At 38.5% G+C, this 26,235-nt stretch overlaps 2 protein-coding genes across 5 annotated transcripts in view; both read left to right on the top strand.

Annotated features, from left to right (window-relative positions):
- The first annotated feature begins 896 nt into the window (after positions 1–896).
- On the top strand, positions 897–4,118 carry RPL35A (ribosomal protein L35a). Of its 3 annotated transcripts, none has more exons than XM_011221732.3 (5): positions 897–991; positions 1,741–1,786; positions 1,987–2,139; positions 3,087–3,231; positions 4,066–4,118. In XM_011221732.3, the coding sequence occupies exons 2-5, from the start codon at positions 1,776–1,778 to the stop codon at positions 4,087–4,089; spliced, it is 333 nt and encodes a 110-aa protein (XP_011220034.1). In that variant the 5' UTR covers positions 897–991; positions 1,741–1,775; the 3' UTR covers positions 4,090–4,118.
- Positions 4,119–7,660: 3,542 nt separating this feature from the next.
- Positions 7,661–26,235, top strand: part of LMLN (leishmanolysin like peptidase) — a 74,488-nt gene continuing 55,913 nt past the window's right edge. For both annotated transcript variants that reach the window (XM_034659875.1, XM_002916766.4), the window contains exons 1-4: positions 7,661–7,894; positions 23,755–23,852; positions 24,521–24,551; positions 25,654–25,736. In XM_034659875.1, coding sequence (XP_034515766.1) covers positions 7,676–7,894; positions 23,755–23,852; positions 24,521–24,551; positions 25,654–25,736 — 431 coding nt within the window. In that variant the 5' untranslated portion in view covers positions 7,661–7,675. The remainder of the gene's footprint in view (positions 7,895–23,754; positions 23,853–24,520; positions 24,552–25,653; positions 25,737–26,235) is intronic.

Raw genomic sequence — 26,235 nt, 5'->3', positions numbered from 1 at the left:
GATAGTACTAAGCTCCCAAAGAGAGAGGGGACCCCAAAGGGTTGCCCTTTCACTTGTTTATTGTCTTGCTCCCCCTACTAGGATGTAAGCTCTATGAGGGCAGAGACTTCTGTGGTATCCTTTACTGCAGTGTCCTCCCAGCCAAGAACAAAGCTTGGTACATAGTAGTTATTAAATAAACTGCTGAATAAATGAATGAACCCAGAGAGAAACCCAAATAAATGTGCAATAATTAAGCAATGTAAATCTCTGTTATCCACTACCTCATTTTCACCTGCAAGTATTTACTTTAGACCCATTTCGTGTAGGCACGGCGCTGAGCGCCCCGCGAGTTTGTCTGGGAGCGGAATAAGTTATCTTTAAAAGGCAATAAGGCCTTTTCAGGGCACTCCTACTCACTCTTGAGTCAAAACAAAGGATGCAGGTAAGAACTTAGGTCATTTCTTGAAAGAGAAAAAGGAGTAGGAGGAAAGGAGTAAGGGGGAAAAACGTAAAGACAAGGAAGAGCTCCTCCTGCCTTCGTGCTCCTGGCCTTTCTCTTCCACGCCAGGATCCGAGAGTCTCCATTCCCCCTACTCCTCTGTAGTAGGAGGGAAAGATACCTCCTTGTTGGCGAATCAAATCTGGGACACCTGAGGCAGGGAGATATCCTCCACCTTAAGAAACCAAGCTCTGGGTTTCTCTGACAACGCTCAGCGTTGAGGGACCTTTTCTTCTCCTCCTCTAGCTGGCTACCATCTTGCCTTCCTCTGTTTCAAAATAAGACACGTTACAGCTCACAAAGATGAAAGAACTTAGAGAAAGAACTGTGAGAGTGCTCTTGAATGTGGTTTATTTCGGTCTAAGACAACAGCTGAGGCTTTTTTTTTCCCCTCCCCCCGGCGGTTGCGGTAGATGCCTAAACTGGGGGCGGGGCTGAGAGCGGTTTATCCCACAAGGCCACGCGGCGGGACTTCGACTTTCTTTTTCCGCCATCTTGGAGCCTGTGGAGGTGAGGGAAATTCTTGTTGCTGAACTTTGGGTGCAAGTAAGTGCGGTGAGCTCAACCGTATGCCTCGGCAGGGCACTGGTGCAGCTCGGAGGCTGTGCCAGCCACTGATTTTTATGGAGTCCAGCAACAGGGAGGACAGGATTGAGGAGATGTAGGACTGATTGTGCTGGTTCCCGCACGCCCGGAGAATGGGCGCTCCCGTCATCGGTGTTGCTTCCTGAGCCTTAGCGGAGTAATAGATGCATTTTGCCGGTATATAGTTCCCTATTTGAGGCAGTGGCTCCTTTAGGATGAGTTCTTTTTTTCTATGCTCCCACTCCAGACCTGGCTATGTCTACAATCTCCGTTTCCTGGGCATTTGCTTTCCCATTCAATGCTTCAGTCTTACTTTCTGTGGGCTTCTCTGATTCTTCGCTCTTCGTTTTGTTCCTGCTGATCGTGGTATGAATTTTCTCAGGGCTTCCTTTCGGAGTTTCCAGGAGCTGCTTCTTTTACTGTGGAGTCTTGACACTTTCGTTGTGGTCTTCATTTTGGAGTTGGCTCAGTTACCAGGCTTTCTCTGAGATTGGAAGTCTTGCCCTACTGGGCTTCACGTAGATGTCATGGTATAATTACGTTTCCCCGTATTCCTAACTTCACTGAAATGTAGAGCAAAAAGGAATGTGCCTGACAGGTTTAAGAAACGAAAAGGACCGGGTGGGAAACGTGCGTTCCAAGATTTTAAACTGGTTGTTTTTGTTTGTTTTAAGGCCTGCTGGGAACAGGACTCCTGTAACGCCAAATAATGTCTGGAAGGTACGGGTTTTAAATAGAATTGCTTTGTTTGTATTTTTTTGTCTATCAAGCATGAACAGAAACGTGAGCTTAAAACTGATGGGAAAATTAGATGTTTGGTATAGGTAACTTTTGAGTAGAGTTTATTACACGTCAGGTCTTACCAGTGAAGTGAAACGAGATCTTTTAACAATTTATGGTTACTATGTATCTTGTCGTAGGCTGTGGTCCAAGGCCATTTTTGCTGGCTATAAGCGGGGTCTCCGGAACCAGAGGGAGCACACAGCTCTTCTTAAAATCGAAGGTGTTTATGCTCGAGATGAAACTGAATTCTATCTAGGCAAGAGATGTGCTTATGTGTACAAAGCAAAGAAGTAAGTTTATAGTATTAATGCCTTTTAAATTTTTGAGATTTGTCTCATTTTCCTATTCAGGGAAGAATAATCAAAAGATGTTGGTAAAGTAATTGGTACTGTTGTGTTTTCTACTTTGGATCTTTAAGGAACTTTGTGGGAGGTTATAGAAGGATGCTACTTGTCTGGGTAGTGTTGGATTTAGGTATCCTGCACTTAGAAATAGTACAGCTGTTAATTGTTTCAAGGAAGGAACCAATTCCTTATATTATGCTCCTCTTAAGGTGTTATAGAGCAGTTTTTCATGTACTTTAATTCATTTTGTTGCTTTCTTGAAATTATGTTGTATACATGCATAAAAATGTGTCTAGATCTTTGATTCTTAAAACTCATTAAACCATTTAAAATCTCTGGGGACATGGCCTTCATCTTTGCTCCCCATTCCTTCTGCAACAGGGATGATCCTTTAAAATTATAACTCAGATCACCTGTCCGTTGCTCAGATACCAACTTTCCCTCATCTTTGGTAAAACCAAAGGTCATTAAGGAGGCTTTAACACCCTATTCATTCAGGGCTCCCTGTTTCTGCTCTTAGCCCACCTAGGATTCACTCCATGATACCTTCTGCCTTTCTGTATTTTTTTAAAATATTACAGCTTTTATCATCTGACATTTAATATATTTTATTTACTATTTGGTCATCTGAAAGGGATTTGTTTTTTAAACTGCAGTTTTGTATTTTAGAAAATTATAAAAAATACATAGAGGTGTCTGGCATACCGTAGGTACTCAAATATTTGTTGAATGAGTGATGCCCCCCCCCCCAGACTTTTTATTTTCTCAGGTGACTTCATGGTTAACTACAGTTGTGAGTTGGTGACCACTGATCCAGAAGTCACCTTGAATTTGTATCACACTACACTCCTTGCCTGGGTTCTCATATCTCTTCTATCCCCTTTTAAAACCAGCAACACAGTGACTCCTGGTGGCAAACCAAACAAAACCAGAGTAATCTGGGGAAAAGTAACTCGTGCTCATGGAAACAGTGGCATGGTTCGTGCCAAATTCCGAAGCAACCTTCCTGCTAAAGCCATTGGCCACAGAATCCGCGTGGTAAGTACAGTTATGAGCGGTATGACACTCTGGGGTCAAACTAAGCTCGGGTTTGGGCTCTGACCTCTGTACAGATGACTGTGATTTTAAAATGTCACCCATAAGTTCTGCTTCAAAATCATCTGCTGCTGTGTAGATGTATTATGAAATATCAGATTCCTGGCATTAGAAGGAAAGTGAAGGCAAAGTGTTCAAATGGATTGTATCTGGATTTCAGATTTTGCTAAAGCTTGGGGTAGGGGGGGATAGTATTTAAATGAACAATTTTCTGGCAAAGATTTACTGGACACAGAAGTGATTGTTAGAAAAGAAAAAATTCACCTTTTCTGGTATAATTCATGATATTCCCATCTCTTCATCGTGACAGTCTTGTTGGAATAGGTGTTTAAGAAAACTGATGCTCATGTTTCCGGGTCCCAGGACTTAAGCTCAGTCTTTTGGGTCCAGACACTGGTTTTTTTCTAAAATAGCTCCTGTTTTCCCTTAGTATTCATTTTTAGTAGATAGGGCGGTATTCTTGGGATCACAGGGTACTTTTGAAACCTTCTGAGCCATTGAGATTTTTCTTCAGAAGGGTTTTACTCTGTTCTTGGAAGAAGCAAAATTAAATGGATTTTCTGTGCTCCCTGTACTGGTTCTTGAAGTGTGTTCATCTAGATGCTTTAAGAACTTAATTTTCTCCCTGCTAGGGTACAAGTAGTCATTGGATCCCTTTTAGAGATGAGTAATGGGACAGTGGGAGGAAATTTATCCATATTGTTGTACTCAGCTGACATTTACAAATTTGTATATAGCATGCATCTAATTACACCATGTTTTCTTTTTTCTTCCTAGATGCTGTACCCCTCAAGGATTTAAATTTAATGAAAAATAAATAAAGGTGTAGATTTGTTCTCTTGTATTTTTGTTAAATGGCTTACCATTTTCTTTTTCCTAAGTTCAAGTTGCTGTATTTAAATGGTGGCGATTATCCAGGATTTTCAGAGTACAGGAAGCCAGGGAGCTATATGTAATGGCAATTATAGAGATATAGACAATAGGAGGGTTTTACTGAGGATGGGGAGGATAGAGTATCTTAACACAAAGCCTTACGTGATGGGGGAGGGAAATAAACTTTGATGGGAGGCAGTGGGAAGGAGTATGTTGAAAGTTTTAAAGTGAGGGAGCACATGTTCTCTGAAAAGCTTTTGTACAAATGGAGACCACATATTCCAGGAAGGACAGAACCCAGAAATATTAGCCAGTACAGATAATACCATAACCCTTTCCCATGTTTCCACATCAGAATGGATCTATAACTCAGTATGTTTATTTCAGCTTTGGTGCTGTGGTTACATATGTAACTGTCTTCCTCATTAGATTGAGAGTCAGTGAAAGAAACTTGAAATTATCTTGATGGCCTCCTTAATTACCTTGCAGTGTATGCACTTGTTATAGATTGGTTGGGAAACTTGTGACTTAAAAGTGATAGTTGGAAGAAGTTAAAATGAGGATTATATTGATGGTATTTGGCAGCTTGTTTAGAAAGGCAAGGATAAGATATCCTTGGGATGTGTGACTGGACAAAGCATGCCAGTATATAACACTTGACTGGTAATAATGTGTAAGTTGAAAATACCAAAATAATACATGCCTCAAGAAAAAGTACTTTTAGTGAGTAGGGGGTAGGGGGAGGTTGCCTAGACAGTGTAGCTTTATTCCATGTTTTAATTTATAAAGTCTAGGATTGAGATATTTTAGTATAAGATGAAACTAAAGCAGGGCTGCAGGGTATTTCAAGTCTGAATTGTTGAAATAAAGTTTGAACCAACGTATCAGTTTGCAGTATGGCGGCTGTAGATACTTGATTGTTGCAGCAGCAGCCAGCTAGTCCTTTCGTTAACCAAATCTTGACACTCCACTGAAAATACCAACAAGAAACTTGGGGATTGGTCAAACTGAGCCCCTTTTACAGTTTTTAATTATACTTGGAGTAGCATATGGCAGTTCTAAGAATGGTGTGATTAGCCCAATGGTGGTCTTCAAGCCAAAGTTGCTGTTGGAAGGAAAAATACCATGTTTCACAGAAATGGCCTTGTGTTTGTACTGCCAGTCTCATTTGGGCTTATTTGGGAAGCATGGCTTCAAGGCAATAAGAGGTGGATAGGTCAGATGCAGCCTTGGTCCAGTGTTATGTTTTTCTTCACAAGATCTTAAGTATATTTCATGGCCACAGTTTGGTTATTAGAACCGTAAGGAAATTGACATTGAAAAATAGGGTCAGCTGCAAGAAGTACCAATCTCAGACCTACTCCAGTGGGATTTAGTTGTTGAAAACATGACCTAAAAGTACCTACTCTGTCGTTTAAGTAGATGTATCAGTACTTTTTTTTTTTGAGAGTGTGTGAGTGGGGAGGGGCAGAGGGAAAGAATCTCAAGTAGACCCCCCACAGAGCTTGTAGCTGGATGTAGGGCCCCATCTCACCACCTGGAGACCTTGACCTGAAGCAAAATCAAGTGGGCTGCTTAACCGATGGCCACCCAGGTGCCCCAAAGATGTAGCAGTACTCTCGGAGTGGTTAGAAATAGAGGAAGAAATGCTTGGGGAGGTATTTCATAAAAACTGACCTTTAGGATTTGTGTGAAAGCAGAAGGCATTTGAATTACTCTTCAACTGGGTTGTGTAGCATAACAAACCTAATTGTGGGCAATAATTGGAAAATAAATAGAAAACTAAGAAATGGCCAGATTATGCCAGGTTTTATGTGCTGTACTAAGGAATAAGAGAATTCACAGACCAATTGAGTCCTTAAAGGTAACATTCCTAGCTTTGGTTGTGCAGTGGTTAATAGAGCATTTATAAAGTTGGAGAACCAGGAGATCATTCTGGGGGTGGGGGAATGTTGAGTTTGAGGAAGCTATAGGATACTCAGTTGTGAACATGTCCAGGAAGGTAGCTGGATATTTATGTCTGTATTAGGTTTACAGAGGAGGAAACCTCATAAACCCTGTCACCTTTGTAGGAGTTAAGTGAATATGGTTTTCTGGGTAGGATGGTAGAGTAATGGAGGTGGATAAACAAGAAGTGGTGGACATTTGAGCAAAGAAGTCTGAGAGTCCTTAGGAAGACCTGATGCAGTGGCAGTACAACCTTGCATGCAAATTCGTCCTCTTCGACTGATTTAATAATACAGCACTTGTAATTATGAGAGGGTGCTTTATGCATTTCTGTTCCCATAATGAGATTTGGTGAGTACAAAGATAGTCCTCAAGCCAAAGCTACCATTGGAGGAATCCTGTGTTTCAGAGAAAGCATGAATGGCTAGCATTTTGTTGGCTGGATCACTGAAACAGCCTCTCCCCAGCACGATACAACTTAAAACTAGCAACTTGATGTTGACTGGTGCTATTCTCCGTTCACAATTGAGTTTCTTTATAGTCTTATAGTGGAAAAAGCACATGTCCTGAAAGTGATAAATTTAGTTTGGAGTCCCAATTTCCACTAGTTGTGGGATGATAAACTCATTATGTAATGAGCTTTTACTGGTAGAATGCCCCACCCTTGAATTTGAGTACATGGTCTTTACCAATGAATTGTACAGTCTTGGGGCTATTCTTTCTTTCCTATCCCCAGTTCCTAGTATAGTAATTTACAGTATTCAGTTCTGGTTAAATGACTGTTCCAGTTCAGTGCTTCCAGTTACCAGTTTTGTTTAATGGGCCTTGGGGAAATAGCCCAATTTACAATTTTTTATTGTTACTCATGGCATAGATTGAAAGGTAGAGTTTGCATAATGGCAAGGATCTACCTGGTCTCTTCCTGGGTTAAATGCAGCTACGATTTGTTTGTTTGTTTTTGTGTTTTTTGTTTTGTTTTTTTTAAGTAGACTCCACACCCAATGTGGGGCTTGAACTCCCTACCCAGGGATCAAGAGCCACATGCTGTACTGACTGGGCCAGCCAGGCGCCCCTAATTCTTGTTTTGTTTTGTTTTATAGAAGTTAAGGGATGGGGTTGAATAGGAACGAACATACTGATTTTATAAGAAATGACTAATTAAGAGATGGTCCTAAAATTGGTGACTGAGGATAAAAAGTAAAAATGAAAATTACATTCCATTCATGTTTTATACAGAGGGCTAAACCATTAAAGGTTCTGCATCAGTTTGTTTGTTTAAGCCACCAGGCACCCAGTGTGGATGTCTATCTTTAGGGTGAGTAACTGAATTAAAGAGCAACGGCCTCATATCAACATACTCTTACAATTCCCACTGGTCTTCCTACAGCCTAACTCACGTGACCCGCTTAACGGCATTTATTGGCAGGCTTCCCACCTTGAGACGCGACGACCGTGATGCAGTTCTCATCCGCCGCGAACTGGTGGGTGATGCTAGCCAATCAAAAATCGTCTTTCCGCCGGCGGCCAGGGGTGGGGCTGGCGCCAGGGTGGAGACGTCACGTACTCCATGGTAACGACGCTCGGCCCAAAGATGGCGACCGAGTGGGACGGAGTAGCAGGTTCCTACGGTTCAGGCCTTGCACCTAGCCGGTGGCTCTGGAGCAGGTCTTTATGGGTCCGAGGCGTTTTACTCCTGTTGGCCAGCCTCTGGGCAAGCTCCGCATCAATTCCTGTCTCCTTGGACAGTTCCCCTCCCTGCCGGCACCACGTCCCCTCTGAGACTGAGGTAGGGCGACGGAGGGGCGGAAGCGGGCTCTGTGAGGGTAAAGTGACACGGGAGGCGAAGATGTAGAGGGTAGTTGTTGGAACGAGGTGTGTTGGAGAAGAAAGCGAAATTGGACCAGAAACCGCTGTTGTTGCCAGGTGGACCTTGGGTCCTGAGGCCTTGACCTACCCCTGCAAAAGATGTCGCTGGAGGCTCTTGGTCAGCCAGGAGAAAGAGTTCAAGGACAGACAACACAGTAGATAAGCAGTACAAGCAGGAAAGTTTCTTAAAGTCAAAGTACACTCTAGAGATGTGAAAGCGGGTGCGCTCAAGGAAGTTTTGAGCCCGCTGGGTTTGGATTTCTGTTATTGACAGTTAACAAAGGGGTGGGATATTCATTACTTGAAGTGAGGATCTCTTATAAGCAGGGTGGTCTCTTCCAGGAATATAGGTTATACCCCTTTTCTTGCCTTATTTGCCCCATAAGGAACTCTCGTGGAGATTTCGGAGGTGGAGCTCCTTCAAAACCGCAATGCTTATGATATAACAACTGTATAATGAGCTTAGGTCACTTAAGCGGTAAAGATGGCAGTCCCTTGTGGTTTTCTTTTGGAGGGCTTCCAGGACAGGCCCCTTCCTCATTAGTTGGCCATGATTTCCTCTTTGCTGGCCTCGCAGCATCTTGTTAGAACCTAACTGCCTACTCTAACAGTGTTAACTCTTTCTGCACCCAGCAAAGTGGCTGAGTTAGGCACTCAGAACATGATGGCTTTCCTGTGCTGAGACTTGTAGAGCGGTGGTTTTCAACTTGAGAGTGTATCAGAATCACCTGAAGGATTTGTTAAAACACAGTTTGCTGGCCTACTCCCCCACTTTCTGGCTCATTAGGTCTGGGATGGTACCTCGAGTTTGCAATTCAAGTTGCCAGATGGTTGATGATGATACTTGTCCAAAGACCACACTTTGGGAACTACTTACCTAAAGGTTTTGGAAGACGTTGATAGGAGAACTAAAGGCATTGGAAACGTATTGGGGGTTCTCTGTAGACAAAATTCAGGCTTATTTTCAAGTTACTTCACCACATTGCTTGCTTTACCCTGTTCTACCCTGCAAGTGCCTGCCTCATTCACACTCTTTCTCTACATTCTTTTTTTTCTTTTTTTTAAAGATTTTTATTTATTTATTTGACAGACAGCACAAGCAGGAGGAGCAGGAGAGGGAGAACCGGCTCCCCGCTGAGCGGGGAGCCTGATGTAGGGCTCGGTCCCAGGACCCTGGGATCATGACCCGAGCTGAAGGGAGACCCTTAACTGACTAAGGCACCCAGCACCCCCCTCTCTACATTCTTTTAATCCTAGTTAAAGTTCCCTGAGTTCAAGACAGTCAGCTGAAACCACTTCAGCAAAATGCTTTTTCCATTTCATAGCATCTTTTATCCAAGTACTGCTGTGTGGAGGTTTATTTCTCAGGCACTTCTTTGTAGTTTTGCTTTTGTAGTTAAGTTTTAAGGTTCCTTCGAATGAGGTTTATGTCTTTGATTCCTCCACAGTGCTTAGAGAGCCCACAGTAATTACTGTTCTTTGAGGAAAAGAGATAGAGTACCTGGGGCAGGGCGGCATGTTATGATTGATTCTATAATTTGTCTTATTACTTTATCAAGAAATACTGATCTAGAAATTTTCAGTTCAGCCCAGAAATCTAAGACCACTCATTTTTGTGGTAATTTCCAAAAAGTTCTGTGCATTTTGTTCATAACCATATGTGCCAAAATACTAAGTTTGGGGCTTGTAGCTATAGTCCAGCTTTTATCATGACACTGCATTTTGGCTGAATTTTATTTATGTTTTAGTCTCTTAGCAACTTTTAAGTTTATAATACAGTATTGTTGACTGTAGTCACTATTATTTATTTATGAGTTGCAAGGTTGTACCCTTAAATAATATATCCCCAACTTTCCCACCCCCAATAAATTCTTTAAAAAAACATAAAACAAAAATAAAAAACCATTCCTGTAAAACCCTGTGCTGCTTTCTTTGAATTTAGATTACAGTAAGAGAAAGCTATTCAAAGAACTGTAAAATCTCTCCACTAGAGGGAACCTAAATAGCTGTTTCTTCTAGTGGTTGTTGCCCAGTGTTCAAAACTCCCAATTTATATTTGAACATCTCCGTGGATAGGGAGATTATCTGCAGAGGCAGCCCCTCGTCTTTTTGGAGATCACCAGTATAAAGGTCTTCTTTTTATAGAGCTGAAAACTCTTCCTGAAATTTCCACCCACTATTCCTATTTATGCTAAACAAACTCAATTGTGATAGTGCTTCAGATATTAAAAGCAAGCTATTAAGTTCTTTTTGAGACTTCTCATCCTTAAAAAATTTTCCTAGTTCTTGGGGCACCTGGGTGGCACAGCGGTTAAGCGTCTGCCCTCGGCTCAGGGCGTGATCCCGGCGTTATGGGATCGAGCCCCACATCAGGCTCCTCCACTATGAGCCTGCTTCTTCCTCTCCCACTCCCCCGCTTGTGTTCCCTCTCTCGCTGGCTGTCTCTATCTCTGTCAAATAAATAAATAAAATCTTTAAAAAAAAAAAAAGAAAAGAAATTTTCCTAGTTCTTCATAGACTATGTAATAACAAGTTCTCCTAACCATTGTCTTAGCTTTAACCTAGACATAAAGTATAGGCAAGAATTATTCATTATACTCATGCTGGCTCAGTTGGTAGAGTGTGAGATTCTTGATCTCTGAGTTCAAGCCCCATGTTGGGTATAGAACCAACTCAAAAAAAAATTTTTTTGACACATTTAACTTGTTTTCAACTAAAACCTCTAAGTTTCATTTTTTTAATTATGTAAATTAAAGCCAAAAAACCCTGGATAGTGTAATGAACTCCCATGGACCCATCACCCAGGTTTAACTCTTACCATATTCTCACATTCTTGTTTCATATGCTTCCACCCATTCCCCATCCTCTCACTTGTTGTTACTTTTAAAAGTTTGTTGTTGGGGCACCTGGGAGGCTCAGTCGGTTAAGCATCTGACTCCTGATTTCTGCTCAGGTCATGGTCTCAGGGTTGTGACCATGTGGAGCTCGGTGCTGGGAGTGGAGCCTCCTTGGCATTCTCCCTCTTTCTCTGCCCCTCCCTGCCCTTAAAAAAAAAAAAAGAAATATTATTTTAAACTTTTTTTAAAAAATGAAATATTATTTTAAACTTTAAAAAAAAAATAATCTCTGTGCCCAGCATGGGGCTCAAACTCACAACCCCAAGATCAAGAGTGGCATGCTCTACCAACTGAGCCAGCCAGGTGCCCCTAAAAGTTTTCTGGTAAAATTTACATATATTGAAATGCAATAAATGCAATCATGTCCTTCACATGAAACTTGTAACCATATGATATAGAACATTTCCATGTCTCCAGAAAGATCCCCGCCCCATCTTGTGCCAGTCAGTCTTCCCCATCCAGATACCCCAGGCAACAATTGTTCTCTCTTTTTTTCTCTTTCTTTTTTTTTCCACATGAGATTAGTTTTGTCTCAGGACCCCTGGGTGGCTCAGTCAGTTAAGCAGCTGCCTTCAGCTCAGGGCATGATCCCAGGGTCCTGGGATCGAGTTCTGCATGGTGGTCCTTGCTCAGCAGGGAGCCTGCTTCTCCCTCTGCCTGCCACTCTCCCTGCTTGTGCTCTCTCTCTCTCTCTCTCTGACAAATACATAAATAAAATCTTTTAAAAAAAATAAAATTAATTTTGTCTCTCCTAGAGCTTAGTTTACACAAATAGAATTATGTAAAATATTTTGTTATATGATAGAATACATTGAATACATTGAATTTTCCAGTAGTAAATAATGTAAATAGCAATTGCTTTTTGTGATAGACCCTATTTAGTCTTAAGTTAAGGATGTATTATCCTTTTAATATACCTCTGAATTCAGTTTGTTAATAGATTGTTAAAGATTTTTGCATCTATGTTTATGAGAAATGTTGGTTTATAATTTCTTCTCTAAGTGAAGTTTTTCTTCATTCTTTTTAAAGATTTTGTCTATTTGAGAGACATCCCTTTGTTCATTTTCGATACCAGAATTATACTGGCCTCACATAATGAGTTGGGAAGTGTTCCATCTTCTTGTATTTTCTAAAAGAGTTTGTATAAAATTGAAATAATTTCTTCCTTAAATGTTTAGTATAATTCATAATTGAAACCATCTGGGTGGACCTGCCGTTTTCTTTGTAGAGAGTTTTTAAGGTACTCTTACTGAGGGATGCCTGGGTGGCTCAGTGGTTAGGTGTCTGCCTTCAGCTTGGGTCATGATCCCAGGGTCCTGGGATTGGTCCCACATCAGGCTCCTTGCTCGGTGAGGAGCCTGCTTCTCCCTCTGCCTGCTGCTCCCCCTGCTTGTGCTCTCTCTCTCTCTCTCTGACAAATAAATAAAATCTTTAAAAAAAAAAAAAAGATACTCTTACTGAGCTATAATTTATATAACATAAAATTCACCTACTTAAATGTCTAATTCAATGATTTTTAATAAGTTTACAGAATTGTGCAACTATCAGCACAATCCAGTTTTAGAATATTTCCATCATCTTAAAAAGATCCATTATGACCATTTATAGTCAATCCCTGGGGCATCTGGCTGGCTCAGTCAACAGAGCATGCAACTCTTGATCTCAGGGTCATGAGTTTGAGCCCCATGTTGGATATAGAGATTACTAAAAATCTATCTGTCGATCTACCCTATCTATCTACCTATCTGTCTGTCCATCCATCCGTCCATCCATCATCTATCTCTATCTATTTATCTATCTATCTGTCTATTTATCTGTCTATCTAGTCAATCCCTGTTTTCACCTCTGGCCCCAAGCAACTACTATGTAGAAAAGCTTAGATAAATCCAATTTCTCTGATACAAGTCTATTCATACTTTCTATTTGATTCTGTGCCAGTCTTGGTAGCTTGTGTTTTTTGAGGACTTTATTTCATCTGAATTGTTAAATTTTTTGGCATAAAGATGTCCATAATAATTTATCCTATTGATGTCTGTACAGTCTATAGTGATATCTACTCTTTCATTTCTAATATAGTAGTTTGTGTTTATAGTTTCATCCTAGTCCAGTCTTGCTAGGAGTTATTAATTTTATTAATCATTTTAAATAACCAACTGTTAACTTTGGTAATTTAATGATTTTTTTTTTTAAGATTTTATTTATTTATTTGACAGAGAGACAGCCAGCGAGAGAGGGAACACAGGCAGGGGGAGTGGGAGAGGAAGAAGCGGGCTCCCAGCAGAGGAGCCTGATGTCGGGCTCAATCCCAGGACTCTGGGATCATGCCCTGATCCGAAGGCAGACGCTTAACGACTGAGCCACCCAGGCACCCCTAATGATTATGTTTTATTTCACTGTTTCCTGTTCTTTATTATTTCTCTTTTCTACTTACTGTGGATTTACTTTGCTCATATTGTTAGGTGGAAGCAGATCATTACTTTAAGCCTTTTTTCCTTTCTAGTATAAACGTTCAAAGATACAAATTTCTCTCTAAGTATGACTTTAGCTGCACTCTGCAGATTTTGACACATTGTATTTTAATTACTGTTTAGTTCAAAGTGTTTTTGTTTTCCCTGGTAATTTTTTCTTTAATCTCTGGGTTATTAAAAATGTTTGAATACAGTTTCTAAATATTAGGTCATTTTCTAGATCTTATTGTTGCTGATTTCTAATTTAGAGTGTCTTCTGTAAGAATTTAGTCCTTTGAAATTTGAGATTGTTTTATTTATACCTCAGCATATGCTATATCCTGTTTAACTTTTCATGTGTACTTGCAAAGGATTATATTCTCTAGTTATTGACTGTAGCTTTTCGTACATGTCAGTAAGGTAAAGTGATTGATGGTATATTAAACATTTTCTATATTCTTACAAATTTTTGTCCAAGTGTTAAGGTCTTAAAGATCTCTTAAGATTGTAAATTTCTTCTTTCTCCCTTTACTTCTGTCACTTTTTGCTTTGTAGACTTTGAATCTGTTGTTATTAGCTGCATTCATATTTATAATTCCTGATGTATTAACCCTTTATTATTATAAAATATTACTCTTTATTTCTGGTAATACTCCCTGTCTTAAAGTCTATTTTGTCTGATATTCATATAGCCACTTCAGCTTTTTTAGAGTGTCTTAGATATATCACATAAGCTCTATATCTCTTTCATTCTTTTACCTTTAACCTATCTGTGTGTGTGTGTGTGTATTTGCTTTAGGGATTACAATATGTATCTTTGGCTTATTACAAATATTTAATATTAATATTGCTTTGTCGTACTGACTATGACCTATATGATGTTGAATAAGAATGGTGAGGGTAGACTTTCTTGCATTGTTCCTGATCTTAGGAAAGCATTCAGTCTTCTATTATTAAGAATATTAGTTATAGGAGCACCTGAGTGGCTCTGTCAGTTAAGTGTCTGCCTTCAGCTCAGGTCAGGATCCCAGCTCAGGTCATGATCCCAGGTCCTGGAATTGACACCATCCCGCCTCCCCTTCAGGCTCCCTGCTCAGCATAGAGTTGGCTTTTCCCTCGCCCTCTGCCCCTCCCCCTCTGCTCCTGCTCTATCGCTTTTCTCTCTCAAGTAAATAAAATCTTTTTAAAAAAGGAATCTTAGTTGTAGATATTATTAAATCTTAAATATTAAAATCTTTTTTTTAAAGAGCCCTTTAAAAAAAAAAGAATATTAGTTGTAGATTTTTTTGTAGATGTGCTTTACCATGTGGAGAAAATTACTTTCTATTCCTAGTTTTTATCCAGGATGGATGTTGAATTTTTTTTTTAAGATCTTTTATTCATTTCAGAGAGGGAGAGAGTGAGCAACAGCACAAGCAGGGGAGAGGATAAGAGGGAGAGTGAGAAGCAGACTTCCCGCTAAGCAGGGAGCTGGTCAGGGTTTGATCCCAGGACCCTGGGATCATGACCTGAGCTGAAAGCAGATGCTTAACCAACTGAAACACCTCTGAATTTTATTAAATGTCTTTTCTACATCAAGTAATATAATTATGTAGTTATTCTTCTTTACTATGCTGATATCATGAATTACATCAATTGATTTTTTTTTTAATGATAAACTAGTATTGCATTTCTGAGATTAAAAGTCCACTTGGTTATGATGTATTACCCTTTTCACATTTTGCTGGATTTGACTTGCTAATATCATTGATAATTTTACATGTATATTCATGAAGGATATTGGTCTGTAGGTTGGGTTTTTTTTTTTTTCTTCAATAACTGTTGGGCTTGGTGTTAGGGTAATGTTGGCCTCATAGAATGAGCTTGGAAATATTCCTTCTCCTTCCATTTTAAGGAAGAGCTTGCATACAGTCACTACTGTTTCTTCCTTAAATGTTTAGTAGTATTCATGAATGAAGCCATCTCTACCTGAATTTTCTTTATTGGAGAGTTATAAACTCTGAACTTATTTTCTTTAATAGATAATGGACTATTCAGGTTTTTTCTTCTTGATTGTGTTTTGATTAAGTTATGTCTTTCAGAGAATTTCGTTTCATTGAAGTTGTCAAATTTATGGACATAAAGTTTTTCTTAATATTTTCTTTTGATCTTTTAAATGTCTGTGGAGGGTTCTGGTACCAATTTCAGTGTGTGGGGGGTTTTCCACACACCACCAAGTAACTCTCCTACACAAACTAAAACTCAGTTCTGACGCTGTCTACCCAGTGATAGCATCAGATTCCACAGTTCTACAAGACTCGCCCCTACCCCACCGTATCAGATCCAGTTGTAAGTCCAGACTGTCACCTGAGCTTCTGACCAAATGATTACAGACTGGAGTTTCCAACAACCCCTTCCTTGGGTTGGATTAATTTGCTAGAGCAGCTCACAGAACTCAGAGAAAAAATTACTGCTAGATTACTGGTTTATTATAAAAAAGTATAACTCAGGAACAACTAGGTGGAAGAGAGGCATAGGGCAAGGTATAGAGAAAGGGCAAGGAGTTTCCCCCATCAGAGCATTCCATTCTCCAGGAATCTCTTTCATATTGTGTGAAAATTAAAAGGGGAAACTTCATTTAGGTTGGAGCTGGGAATCCAGCAAGAGGGAGCTCTCATGCCCTACCACTCATTGTCAATTGCAGACCTAACAGGAAATGATGCATGTTGCATGTGGATACTACTTTACTGTCCCAGCAGGAGGAAGAATGTTTTTGCTCCTTGCCTGACAATAGTCCAGCCAATGGGAGACTGTTGCAACTTGGCCAGTGAAAAGTCATTATACTTCAAACTCCCAGTTTATTCCAATAGACATTTTTCTTATAACAGCCTTCCCAGTTTCCTTTTTTCTCTATAAAAGAATATTATTCCTCTCCTTTGTGCTTCAGACTTTCCTATGGTTTTGTTGTAGTGTGCTTGTCCTGGATTGCAATTCTCTGCTATTCCCAAATCCATTTTTGCTGGAAAAATAACCAACAGTTTTATTTTTGAAAAAAAAAATTTTTTTTAAAGATTTTATTTATTTATTTGACAGAGACAGCCAGCGAGAGAGGGAACACAAGCAGGGGGAGTGGGAGAGGAAGAAGCAGGCTCCCAGCAGAGAAGCCCCATGCGGGGATTGATCCCAGAATACCGGGATCACGCCCTGAGCTGAAGGCAGATGCTTAAGGACTGTGCCACCCAGGCGCCACAGCAGTTTTATTTTTAACATTAACAGTGTTCACGAACAGGAAACTCCAAACCCCATCCTTTTGGGTTTTATAGAGGCTTCATTACGTACACATAATTGATTAAATCATCAGCCATTAGGGCTTGAACTCAGTCTGCAGCCCCTCTCTCTTCATCAGAGATGGAGTGGGTGGAGACTGAAAGTTTCAACCCTCTAATCACATGGTTGGCTCCACTGGCAACCAGTCCCCATCCTTGGGTGCTTCCCCAAAGTCACCTCGTTAACATAACAAAAGACACCTTTATCACTCTCTTCAGTTAGGAAATTCCATGAGTTTAAGAACTCTGTGCCAGTAATGGGACAAAAACCAAATACTTACAATATTTCCTATTGTAAGTTACAGTATCACAGTTATAAAGTCTGTAGTAATGTCTCCTGTTTCATTCTTAACATTGGTAATTGGTGTTCTCTTTCTCTTGTCAGTCTGCTTAGAGGTTTATCAGTTATATTAGTCTTCTCAAAGAATCAGCTCTTAGTTTTATTGATTTCTCTGTTATTTTTCTGTTTTCCATTTAATTGATTTTTGCTCTTTATTTTCTTTCTTCTTTGAATTTAATTTGCTCTTTTTCTAGTTTCTTTCTTCTTTTTTTTTTTTAAGATTTATTTTTTTGAGAAAAAAAGAGAGCATGAGCAGGGGGAGTGGCACAGGGAGAGGGAAAAGCAGGCTCTCCGCTGAGCAGGGAGCTCAACAGAAGGCTGCATCCCAGTACCCTGGGATCATAACCTGAGTCGAAGGCAGACACTTAACTGACTGAGCCACCCAGGTGCCCCCTTTTTCTAGTTTCTTAAAATGGAAGCTTAGATAATTAATTTGAGGGTTTTTTTTTCCTAAGGTAGGTATGTAAAACTATAAATTTTCATCTAAACGCTGATTTAGCTGTATCCTACAAATATTAATGTGCCGTAATTTTATTTTCATTCAACTAAAAGTGTTTTCTAGGGACACCTGGCTGGCTCAGTTGGTAGAGCATTGGGGCTCTTGATCTTGGTGTTGTGAGTTCCCACCTTGTGTGTAGAGATTATTTAAAAATAAGATCTTTATAAAAGTATTTTCCAATCTCTTTTACTTCCTCTTCAACCTAGAGATTGTTTATTTGTTGTTTGATTTTCAAATATTAGGGGATTTCACAGTTTCTTTCTGTAATTGTATTCTAATTTAATTTTGTTATGGATAGAGAACATCATTTGTATGATTCAGGGTTTTTTTATATTTCTTAAGATTTGTTTTATAGCCAAAAATTTGATCTGTCTAGGTGAATGTTGCATGTGCACTTGAGAAGAATGTATATTCTGCTGTTGTTGGAGCAGGTGTTCTATAAATGTCAATTTGGTTAAATTAGTTGTAGTGCCACATAGGTCTCCTATATCCTTACTGATTTTGTCTACTGGTCTGCACTGATTACTTGAGATTAGAGTGTTGAAGCCTCCAGTTATAATTGTGGATTTGTCTGTTTTTTCAGTTTTCAGTTTTTGCTTCATGTATTTTGAAGCTGTGCTGTTAGATGTTTACACATTTTAGATTGTTATGTTTTCTTGTTGATTGACCCATTTAGCACTATGTATTGTCCCTCTTTTTATCCCTGGTAATATTCCTTGTTTTGAAATATACTTTGTCTAATACTAGTATAGCCACTCTGGCTTTCTTTTTATCATTGTTTACATAATATATATTTTTCCATTCTTATACTTTCAACCCCTTTAGGTCTTTATAGTTAAAATAGGTTTCTTATAAATAGCAAATAGTTGGATCTTGTCCTTTTAGTCTGACAATCTCTGCTTTTTAATGGGAATGTTTAGTCTTTTTACATTTAATGAGATTGTTGACAATTTGGATTTGGGTATGCAATTTAGCTATTTATTTTCTGTTTCACATTTTTGTTTGGTTCTTCTGTTCTCCTTTAATACTATATTTTTGTTCTTTTGTTGACTTTTTAGCTATATCTTTTTGCTTTACTCTGTAAATTGAGGTGTAATTAAACTACAATAAAATGCAATATATTTTTGAGTATTTGCACTAGTGATTACAATATGTATCTTGTATTTATGACATATACTTAAAGTTAATATTCATATTAAATGTAAGAACTTTAAAATACTATAGTTTTATTTGAATCCAAGTCATTTGCTTTTTTTTTCTTTTAAGATTTTTATGTTTAAGTTATCTCTACACTCAATGTGGGGCTTGAACTCAACAGCTGTGAGATTAAGAGTCATATACTGTACTAACTGAACCAGCCAGGTGCCCCCTTTTAATTTAAGTATAGTTGACATACAGTGTTAGATTAGTTTCGGGTGTGCAACATAGTGATTCAACAAGTTTATACCTTATGCTAAGCTTACCACAAGTGTAGCTACCATCTGTCACCATACAACACTATTAGAATACCATTGACTATATTTCCTATGCTGTACCTTTATTCTTGTGGCTTATAGATTCCATAACTGGAAGCCTGTATCTCCCACTCCTCTTCACCCATTTTGCCCATCTCTTCACCCCCTTTCCTTCTGGCAGCAATCAGTTTCCTGTATTTATATGTCTGATCCTGCTTTTTGTTTGTTTATTCATTTGTTTATTTGTTAGATTTCACCATTTTGCTATTGTTATATATTATCTCTACATATATGATAAATCTCACAATTAAAATTTTCCAATTTTTTTTTTTTAAGATTTTATTTATTTATTCGACAGAGATAGAGACAGCCAGCGAGAGAGGGAACACAAGCAGGGGGGAATGGGAGAGGAAGAAGCAGGCTCACAGCAGAGGAGCCTGATGTGGGGCTCGATCCCATAACGCCGGGATCACGCCCTGAGCCGAAGGCAGACGCTTAACCTCTGTGCCACCCAGGCGCCCCAAAATTTTCCAATTTTAACTTTAAACAGTTAATGTCTCTTAACAAATAAAAATAAAATTTATATGTGTATAATTGTGTTGAGGGTCTCCAGGACCACCTCAGGTTTAGCGATTTGCTAGAGGACTCACAGGACTTGGCACATAGTTGTACTCAAGCTAAGATTTATTACAGTGAAAGGATACAAAGCATAGTCAGCAAAGAGAAAAGGCTCATAGAGCAAAGACTGGAGGAAAATAGGCACAAGCTTACAGGAATCCCCTCCTAGGGGAGTTACATAGGATGTGCTTAATTCCTTTGGCTGTAACTTGTAACAATAAGCATAAAATGTCTGACAGGGAAGCTCATCTGAGTGTATGAGACCAGGGTTTTTGTTTGAGATTGGTCATATAGGCACAATTTTAGTCACTAAAATTTCAGACTCTGAGGAGTAAACAAGTGTTAAGCATAAACTCTTTTGTTTACAATGAGCCTACCTTATTTAGGAAAATTTTGTATCAGTGTAGGAAACTGAATACCGTTCAGGTTCCCAGACCTGGAAAAGACTGAATGTTTGTGTCCCCTCCAAAATTTATATGTTGAAATCCTAGCTCCCATTGTGTTGGTTAGGAGGTGGTGTCTTTTGTAGGTGATTAGGTCATGATAGCAGAGCCATAAGGAATGGAATTAATACCCTTATGAAAGAGACCCCAGAGAGTTCCTTTGCCTCTTACATCAAAGGACACAGTAATATGGGCTTATGAAACAAGAAGGGGGCCATCCCCAGACACCCAGTCTTCAAACACCTTGATCTTGGACTTACTAGTCTCCAAAATTGTGAGAAATAAATTTTCATGTTTATAAGCCACCCCAGCTTATGGTATTCTGTTATAGCAGCCTGAACTGACTGATACAAGATCAAGATACCATCTGGTATCATTTGCCTGACCATGAAGAACTTCCTTTAGAATTCCTGTAGTGCAGGAAATGAATGTAGTGCTGGTGATGAATTCTGTTAATTTTTGTTTATCTGAAATATATTTATGTCATCTTTATTTTTGAAGGGTAGTTTCATTGTATATGGACTTCTTTTAGCACTTTATTTGTTCCATTGTCTTCTGGTCTCCCCCCCACCCCGCCTTTTTTTTTTTTAAATTAAAGACTACTTTTTATTTATTTTTTTTATTATTTTTTTTTAAAGATTTTATTTATTTATTTGACAGAGAGAAACAGCCAGAGAGAGAGTGAACACAAGCAGGGAGAGTGGGAGAGGAAGAAGCAGGCTCCTAGCAGAGAAGCCTGATGTGGGCCTCGATCCCAGAACGCTGGGATCACACCCTAAGCCGAGGGCAGACGCTTAACGGCTGCGCCACCCAGGCGCCCCTAAAGACTACTTTTTAGAGCAGTTTTAGTTTTACTGCAGAACTGAGAAGAAGGTACAGAGATTTCCCAAATACCTTGTTTCCCCTCACATGCATAGATTCCCCCATTATCTACATTCCCAGCCAGAGTGGTACTTTTGTTACAATTGATGAACCTACACTGGCACATTATAATTACCCAGAATTCATAGTTCACATTACAATTTGCTCTTGATGGGGTACATTTCATGGGTTTGGACAAATGTATAATGAAATGTGTTCATTATTATAGTATCATACAGGGTATTTTTACTGCACTAAAAATCCTCTGTGTTCCATCTGTTTACCTCATTTCTCACCCCTACCCTCTCACAAACACCGATCTTTTTACTGTGCCCATAGTTTTCCTTTTCCCAGAATGTCATATATTCAGAATCATGTGGTTTGTAACTTTTTCAGATTGGCTTCTTTCATTTAGTATATTGTGTTTAAGGTTTCTCCATCTCTTTTCATGGCTTGACATTTCATCTTTGAGCTTTAAGTAATATTCCGTCATCTGGAGGTACCACCACAGTTTATCTGCTAGCATACTGAGAAACATCTTGGCTATTTCTAAGTTGTAGCAGTTATGAATAAAGCTGTTATAAACATCTGTGTACAGGTTTTCTGTATACAAACATCTTTGTACATAATTTTTAATTCATTTGACTAAATAGCAAAGAGCACAATTGCTCAGTTGTAATGGTTACAGTGTATTTCGTTTTGAAAGAAACTGCCAAGCTGTCTTCCACAGTGGCTGTACCATTCCTACCAACAATGAATGAGAGTTCCTGTTGCTCCACATCCTTGGCAGCATTTGATGTTGTCCATGTTCCAGATTTTGGTCATTCTTATAGATGTGTAGTAATATTTCATTGTTGTTTTAATATGTATTTCTCTAATGACATATAATATGGCGCATCTGTTCATATGTTTGTTTGCCACTTGTATATCTCTTCTGGTGAAGCATTTGTTCAAATCTTTTTTCCAATTTTTAATTGAACTGTTTGTTTTCTTAATGTTGAATTTTAAGACTTCTTTGCATATTTTGTGTAATAGTTTCTTTATCAGATGTGTCTTTTGCAAATACCTTCTCCCAGTCTGTGGCTTGTCTTTTTATTCTCTTCATGTTATCTTTCACAGAGCATAAGTTTTTAATTTTAGTAAAGTTAGATTTATCAATTATTACTTTCTTAGATCACTCTTTTAGTGTTGTATCTTTTTTTTTTTTTTCTTTTTTAAGGTCCATCTATTTTAGAGAATGAGAGAGAGCACACATGTGCTCCAGTGGGGGGATTGGCAGATGGTGGAATCTTCAAGCAACTCCACACTGAGTCAGAGCCTGTTGCTGGGCTTGATGCTGGGCTCAATCCCAAAACCCATGAGATCATGACCTGGGCCAAAACCAAGAGTTGGACACTTAACTGACTGAGGGACCCAGGCACCCCACTTAGTGTTGTATCTAAAAAGTCATTGCCATACCCAAGGTTGTCTAGGTTTTCTCTTATAATATCTTCTAAGAGTTTTATGTTTTGCATTTTACATTTGGGTGTGTAATCCATCTTGAGTTAGTTTTTGTGAAGGACATAAGGTCTGTCTCCAGGTTCTTTTTTTATTTTTATTGTAATTGTCTAGTTATTCCAGTAGCATTTGTTGAAAAGACTTTCTTTGCTCATTGTATTACCTTTGCTTCTTTGTTAAAGATCAGTTGGCTGTATTCATGGTGGGCTTATTTTTGGGCTCTCTTTTCTGTTCCATTGATCTGTTGGTCTGTTTTTTCCTTTTTTAAAATTTGTAATTGAAGTATGGTTGACATATAATATTAGTTTTAGGTGTACAAGTGAGTTGACAATTACATACATTACAACATGCTTACTACAATAAGTGTAGTTACTATCTGTCACTATAAAATGTTATTACAATATTGTTGATTATATTCCCTATGCTTTACTTTTCACCCCTGTGACTTGTTTATTTTATAACTGTAAGTCTGTATCTCTTTATCCCCTTCATCTGTTTTGCCTTCCCCATCTCCCTCTCCTTTGGCAACTACCAGTTTGTTCTCTGTGTTTGTGAGTCTGTTTTTTGTTTTTTGCTTGTTCATTTTTGTTTTTTTAGATTCCACATATAAGTAAAATCATGTTGTCTTTCTCTGACTTATTTTGCTTAGCATGATACCCTCCAGGTCTATGTATGTTGTCACGAAGGGCAAGATTTCATTCTTTTTTATGGCTGAGTAATATTCCATTGTGTAATACCACATCTTCTTTATCCATTTATCTGTCAATAGACATTTAGGCTGCTTCTTTATCTTGGTTATTTTATTTTATTTTTTTTAAAGATTTTATTTATTTATTTGACAGAGAGACAGCCAGCGAGAGAGGGAACACAAGCAGGGGGAGTGGGAGAGGAAGAAGCAGGCTCATAGCGGAGGAGCCTGATGTGGGACTCGATCCCAGAACGCCGGGATCACGCCCTGAGCCGAAGGCAGACGCTTAACCACTGTGCCACCCAGGCGCCCCTATCTTGGTTATTTTAAATAATGCTGCAATAAATATTTGTCTCTTTTGTTAGTATCACATGTTTTGATCACTGTAGTTCTTAGTAAATCTTGAAGTCAGGTAGTGTCAGTCTTCCAACGTTGTTCTTCTCCTTTGACATTGTGTTGGCTATTCTGGGTCTTTTGCCTTTCCATGTAAACTTTAGAATCAGTTTGTTTGGTGTCCTCAATATAACTTCCTGGGATTCTAATTGGAATTGCATTGATTCTATAGATTAAAATGGGAAGAACTGACATCCTGACAATATTGAATCTTCCTGTCCATGAACATGAAACATCTATTTATTTAGTTCTTTATTTTTTTTCTCTGGTTAGAATCTCAATTGGCTAATCTATACAACACACTTTAAAATTTTTTTCAAATCTATTCTTCTTTTCAGGTCATAAATAAGGTTCATCTTAAAACAAATCATGTTGTAAAAAGAGATGTTGATGAACATTTAAGAATCAAGACTGTCTATGATAAAAGTATTGACGAGTAAGTACACCATTATTTTGTCTTTTTAAAATTAAGAATCAAAGTATTAAAGATATTTTCATCTGTTACCTGAAGATCCATAGATGGAGCTACATGCTAATGCACCTTCAAGATGGAATTAAACTACAAATGTTTTTTAGTCCAGAAAGATGAAGACCATGGGATATGATTAAAATCTGTACATCATAAACAGGTTATACAGAGCAAGTATGAATCTACTTGGATGTGGTCATAACATACCTGTAAGGCACCTCCTCAATAAGTACTTAGAGGAAAAATAAAAGGAAGTACTAATATATACAATAAGAACATTTACAAAATTATTAGCCAGAGAGATAATAGTCTAATCTTTCATTTAGTTTAAGAGGGGTTCAGAAAATAGATAAATTATGAATCTGTAGTTGTGTATGAAGAGCTATTAGGAGTAACTGATGTCTTTTCCTCTCCTTAATTTCCCAGAAGAATGAGATAACATGATCATGCCTAGGGTTGTGCTTTCATACAGAGTAAACTTAAGTGTTTATTGAGGTAAATTGAGATTTTAGGGGACTGATACTAGATCCTTCCACAAAGCATTCCTTGGAGCTCCTGCCAGATATATTCTGAACAAATGAGACAGTGCTGTGCGCATGGTAGCAATTCTTAATGTTTTACGTCTTCATTTTCAGATTGCTCCCTGAGAAAAGGTACCTTGTAAAGGTATGTGATAAATACTCATGGCTTGAATTTGATACTTAAAATGGGTACACTTTATTATATATAAATTGTACCTCAATAAAGAAAATATATACATGACTGTTTAGTGAATGAATGAATAAAAGGTGTTGGTAGTGAATGTATTTATCATTTTCTTCGAAGGCGTTTCTGGGATGCACTCACCAAAACTGTGTCCTTATTTGATGCTAAATTAGTCTTCTCATTTTACAATTTAATAGTAAATCAGTCTTCTTGTTTTCTTAGTTCTCTTATGTTTTGTGGGAGCAGAACATGCTAAAGATAGGGTGAAAAAGACAATTTTTGAAATACAGTGAGACCGCTGTTGTCTTGTGGAAATACTTATTCTCCTGAAGATGGACATATCTGATTATATGATAAGCCAAAGTTGTTTACAGAGGTGCTAACTTCAACAGTTTCTTAGCTGTTACAGAGTCACACATGCACGTTAAGCCAATTCATTATGGGTCACAGAAATTGGTGAGATTAAAGTAGATCCTCTTTTTGTTTTTAATGTTATTTTTTAAAAAGATTTTATTTATTTATTTGACAGAGAGACAGCGAGAGAGGAAACACAAGCAGGGGGAGTGGAAGAGGAAGAAGCAGGCTTCTGGCTGAGCAGGGAGCCAGATGGAGGGCTCGATCCCACGACCCTGGGATCATGACCTAAGCCAAAGGCAGACGCTCAACAACTGAGCCACCCAGGCGCCCCTAAAGTAGCTCTTCTAAACATAAGATTTTTTTAACACAAATTACCTTAATGTTGGAATCATCTAATTTAGTCCCAAATTTGAAGTAATTCAGATTAGTTGAGATTTATGTATTCTAAATTCTTTTTAAGTGGAGATAGGGAGAAAAATTTTCACTGAGTTTTCTTTCCCCAAACTCAACTAAGAAAATAAGGAAATTCCTTTGCTCCTAGACTCGTTCTCTTGCCACACAACCTTTGACTAGCTAGCGTCTGTATTCCAGAATTGTAAAGTTTTCCCCTTTTTTCCCCTCAGATATTAATATCCTGTGCTTACTTGTTTAAATATATTTGTCCTTTAACTATTAATTCTGACTTTTTTTTTCAACTTTTGTTTAGAACAAACTTTTTCCACAAGCTATTTCTTACTTAGAGAAGACTTTTCAGGTTCGTAGACCTGCAGGCACTGTCTTACTTAGCAGGTATGTCACATTCAATACAGGTCATTTTCTTCAGTTGTTTAATACTCTGACCTCCCTATTCTGCCAGTATGACAGATTACAAAACTCATACTAGAATATTTTATTATGTTTGTCCTTAGAGACCAAACTGCAAGGTATTTAAAAGGAGTAAGAAAGCACCTGTTAGGTAACCATTCTTTCCCTGATTTTCCATTATGAGCTAACCTGCTAGATCTTTTCCTGGGGTGTAGTCACCTGTTCCCCACGTCCCCTTCCTCCCTCATGTGTCTACAGCAGAGGCTTATGAAATATTTGGGAGTCTGAAAACCTAGCTTAGGAGAATTTCACATGAAACCAAAATTCTTTCTTAGTCCACTTTCTAACAAAAATAGTAATCATTATTTATGAACTAATATAGTAGCTGCTAGGTTTTTTAAATGTTTTTAACTGCTGTGAACTACTTTTCTTTCTTTTTCTCTTTTTTTTTTTTTGTAATTAAATTTTGATGTACAAATGAACT

The sequence above is a fragment of the Ailuropoda melanoleuca genome, chromosome 1 (genome assembly GCF_002007445.2).
Source record: "Ailuropoda melanoleuca isolate Jingjing chromosome 1, ASM200744v2, whole genome shotgun sequence".
Lineage (NCBI taxonomy): Eukaryota > Metazoa > Chordata > Mammalia > Carnivora > Ursidae > Ailuropoda > Ailuropoda melanoleuca.
The sequence above is the reverse complement of the archived record's forward strand: the minus strand, read 5'-3'. Positions and strand labels throughout refer to the sequence as shown.

Bases quoted from the DNA above. Each gene is read 5' to 3' on its own strand.
- RPL35A (XM_011221732.3), top strand. The intron at 2,140-3,086 runs GTAAGTTTATAG...TTTTAAAACCAG, and splicing joins TATGTGTACAAAGCAAAGAA to CAACACAGTGACTCCTGGTG. The intron at 3,232-4,065 runs GTAAGTACAGTT...TTTTCTTCCTAG, and splicing joins TTGGCCACAGAATCCGCGTG to ATGCTGTACCCCTCAAGGAT.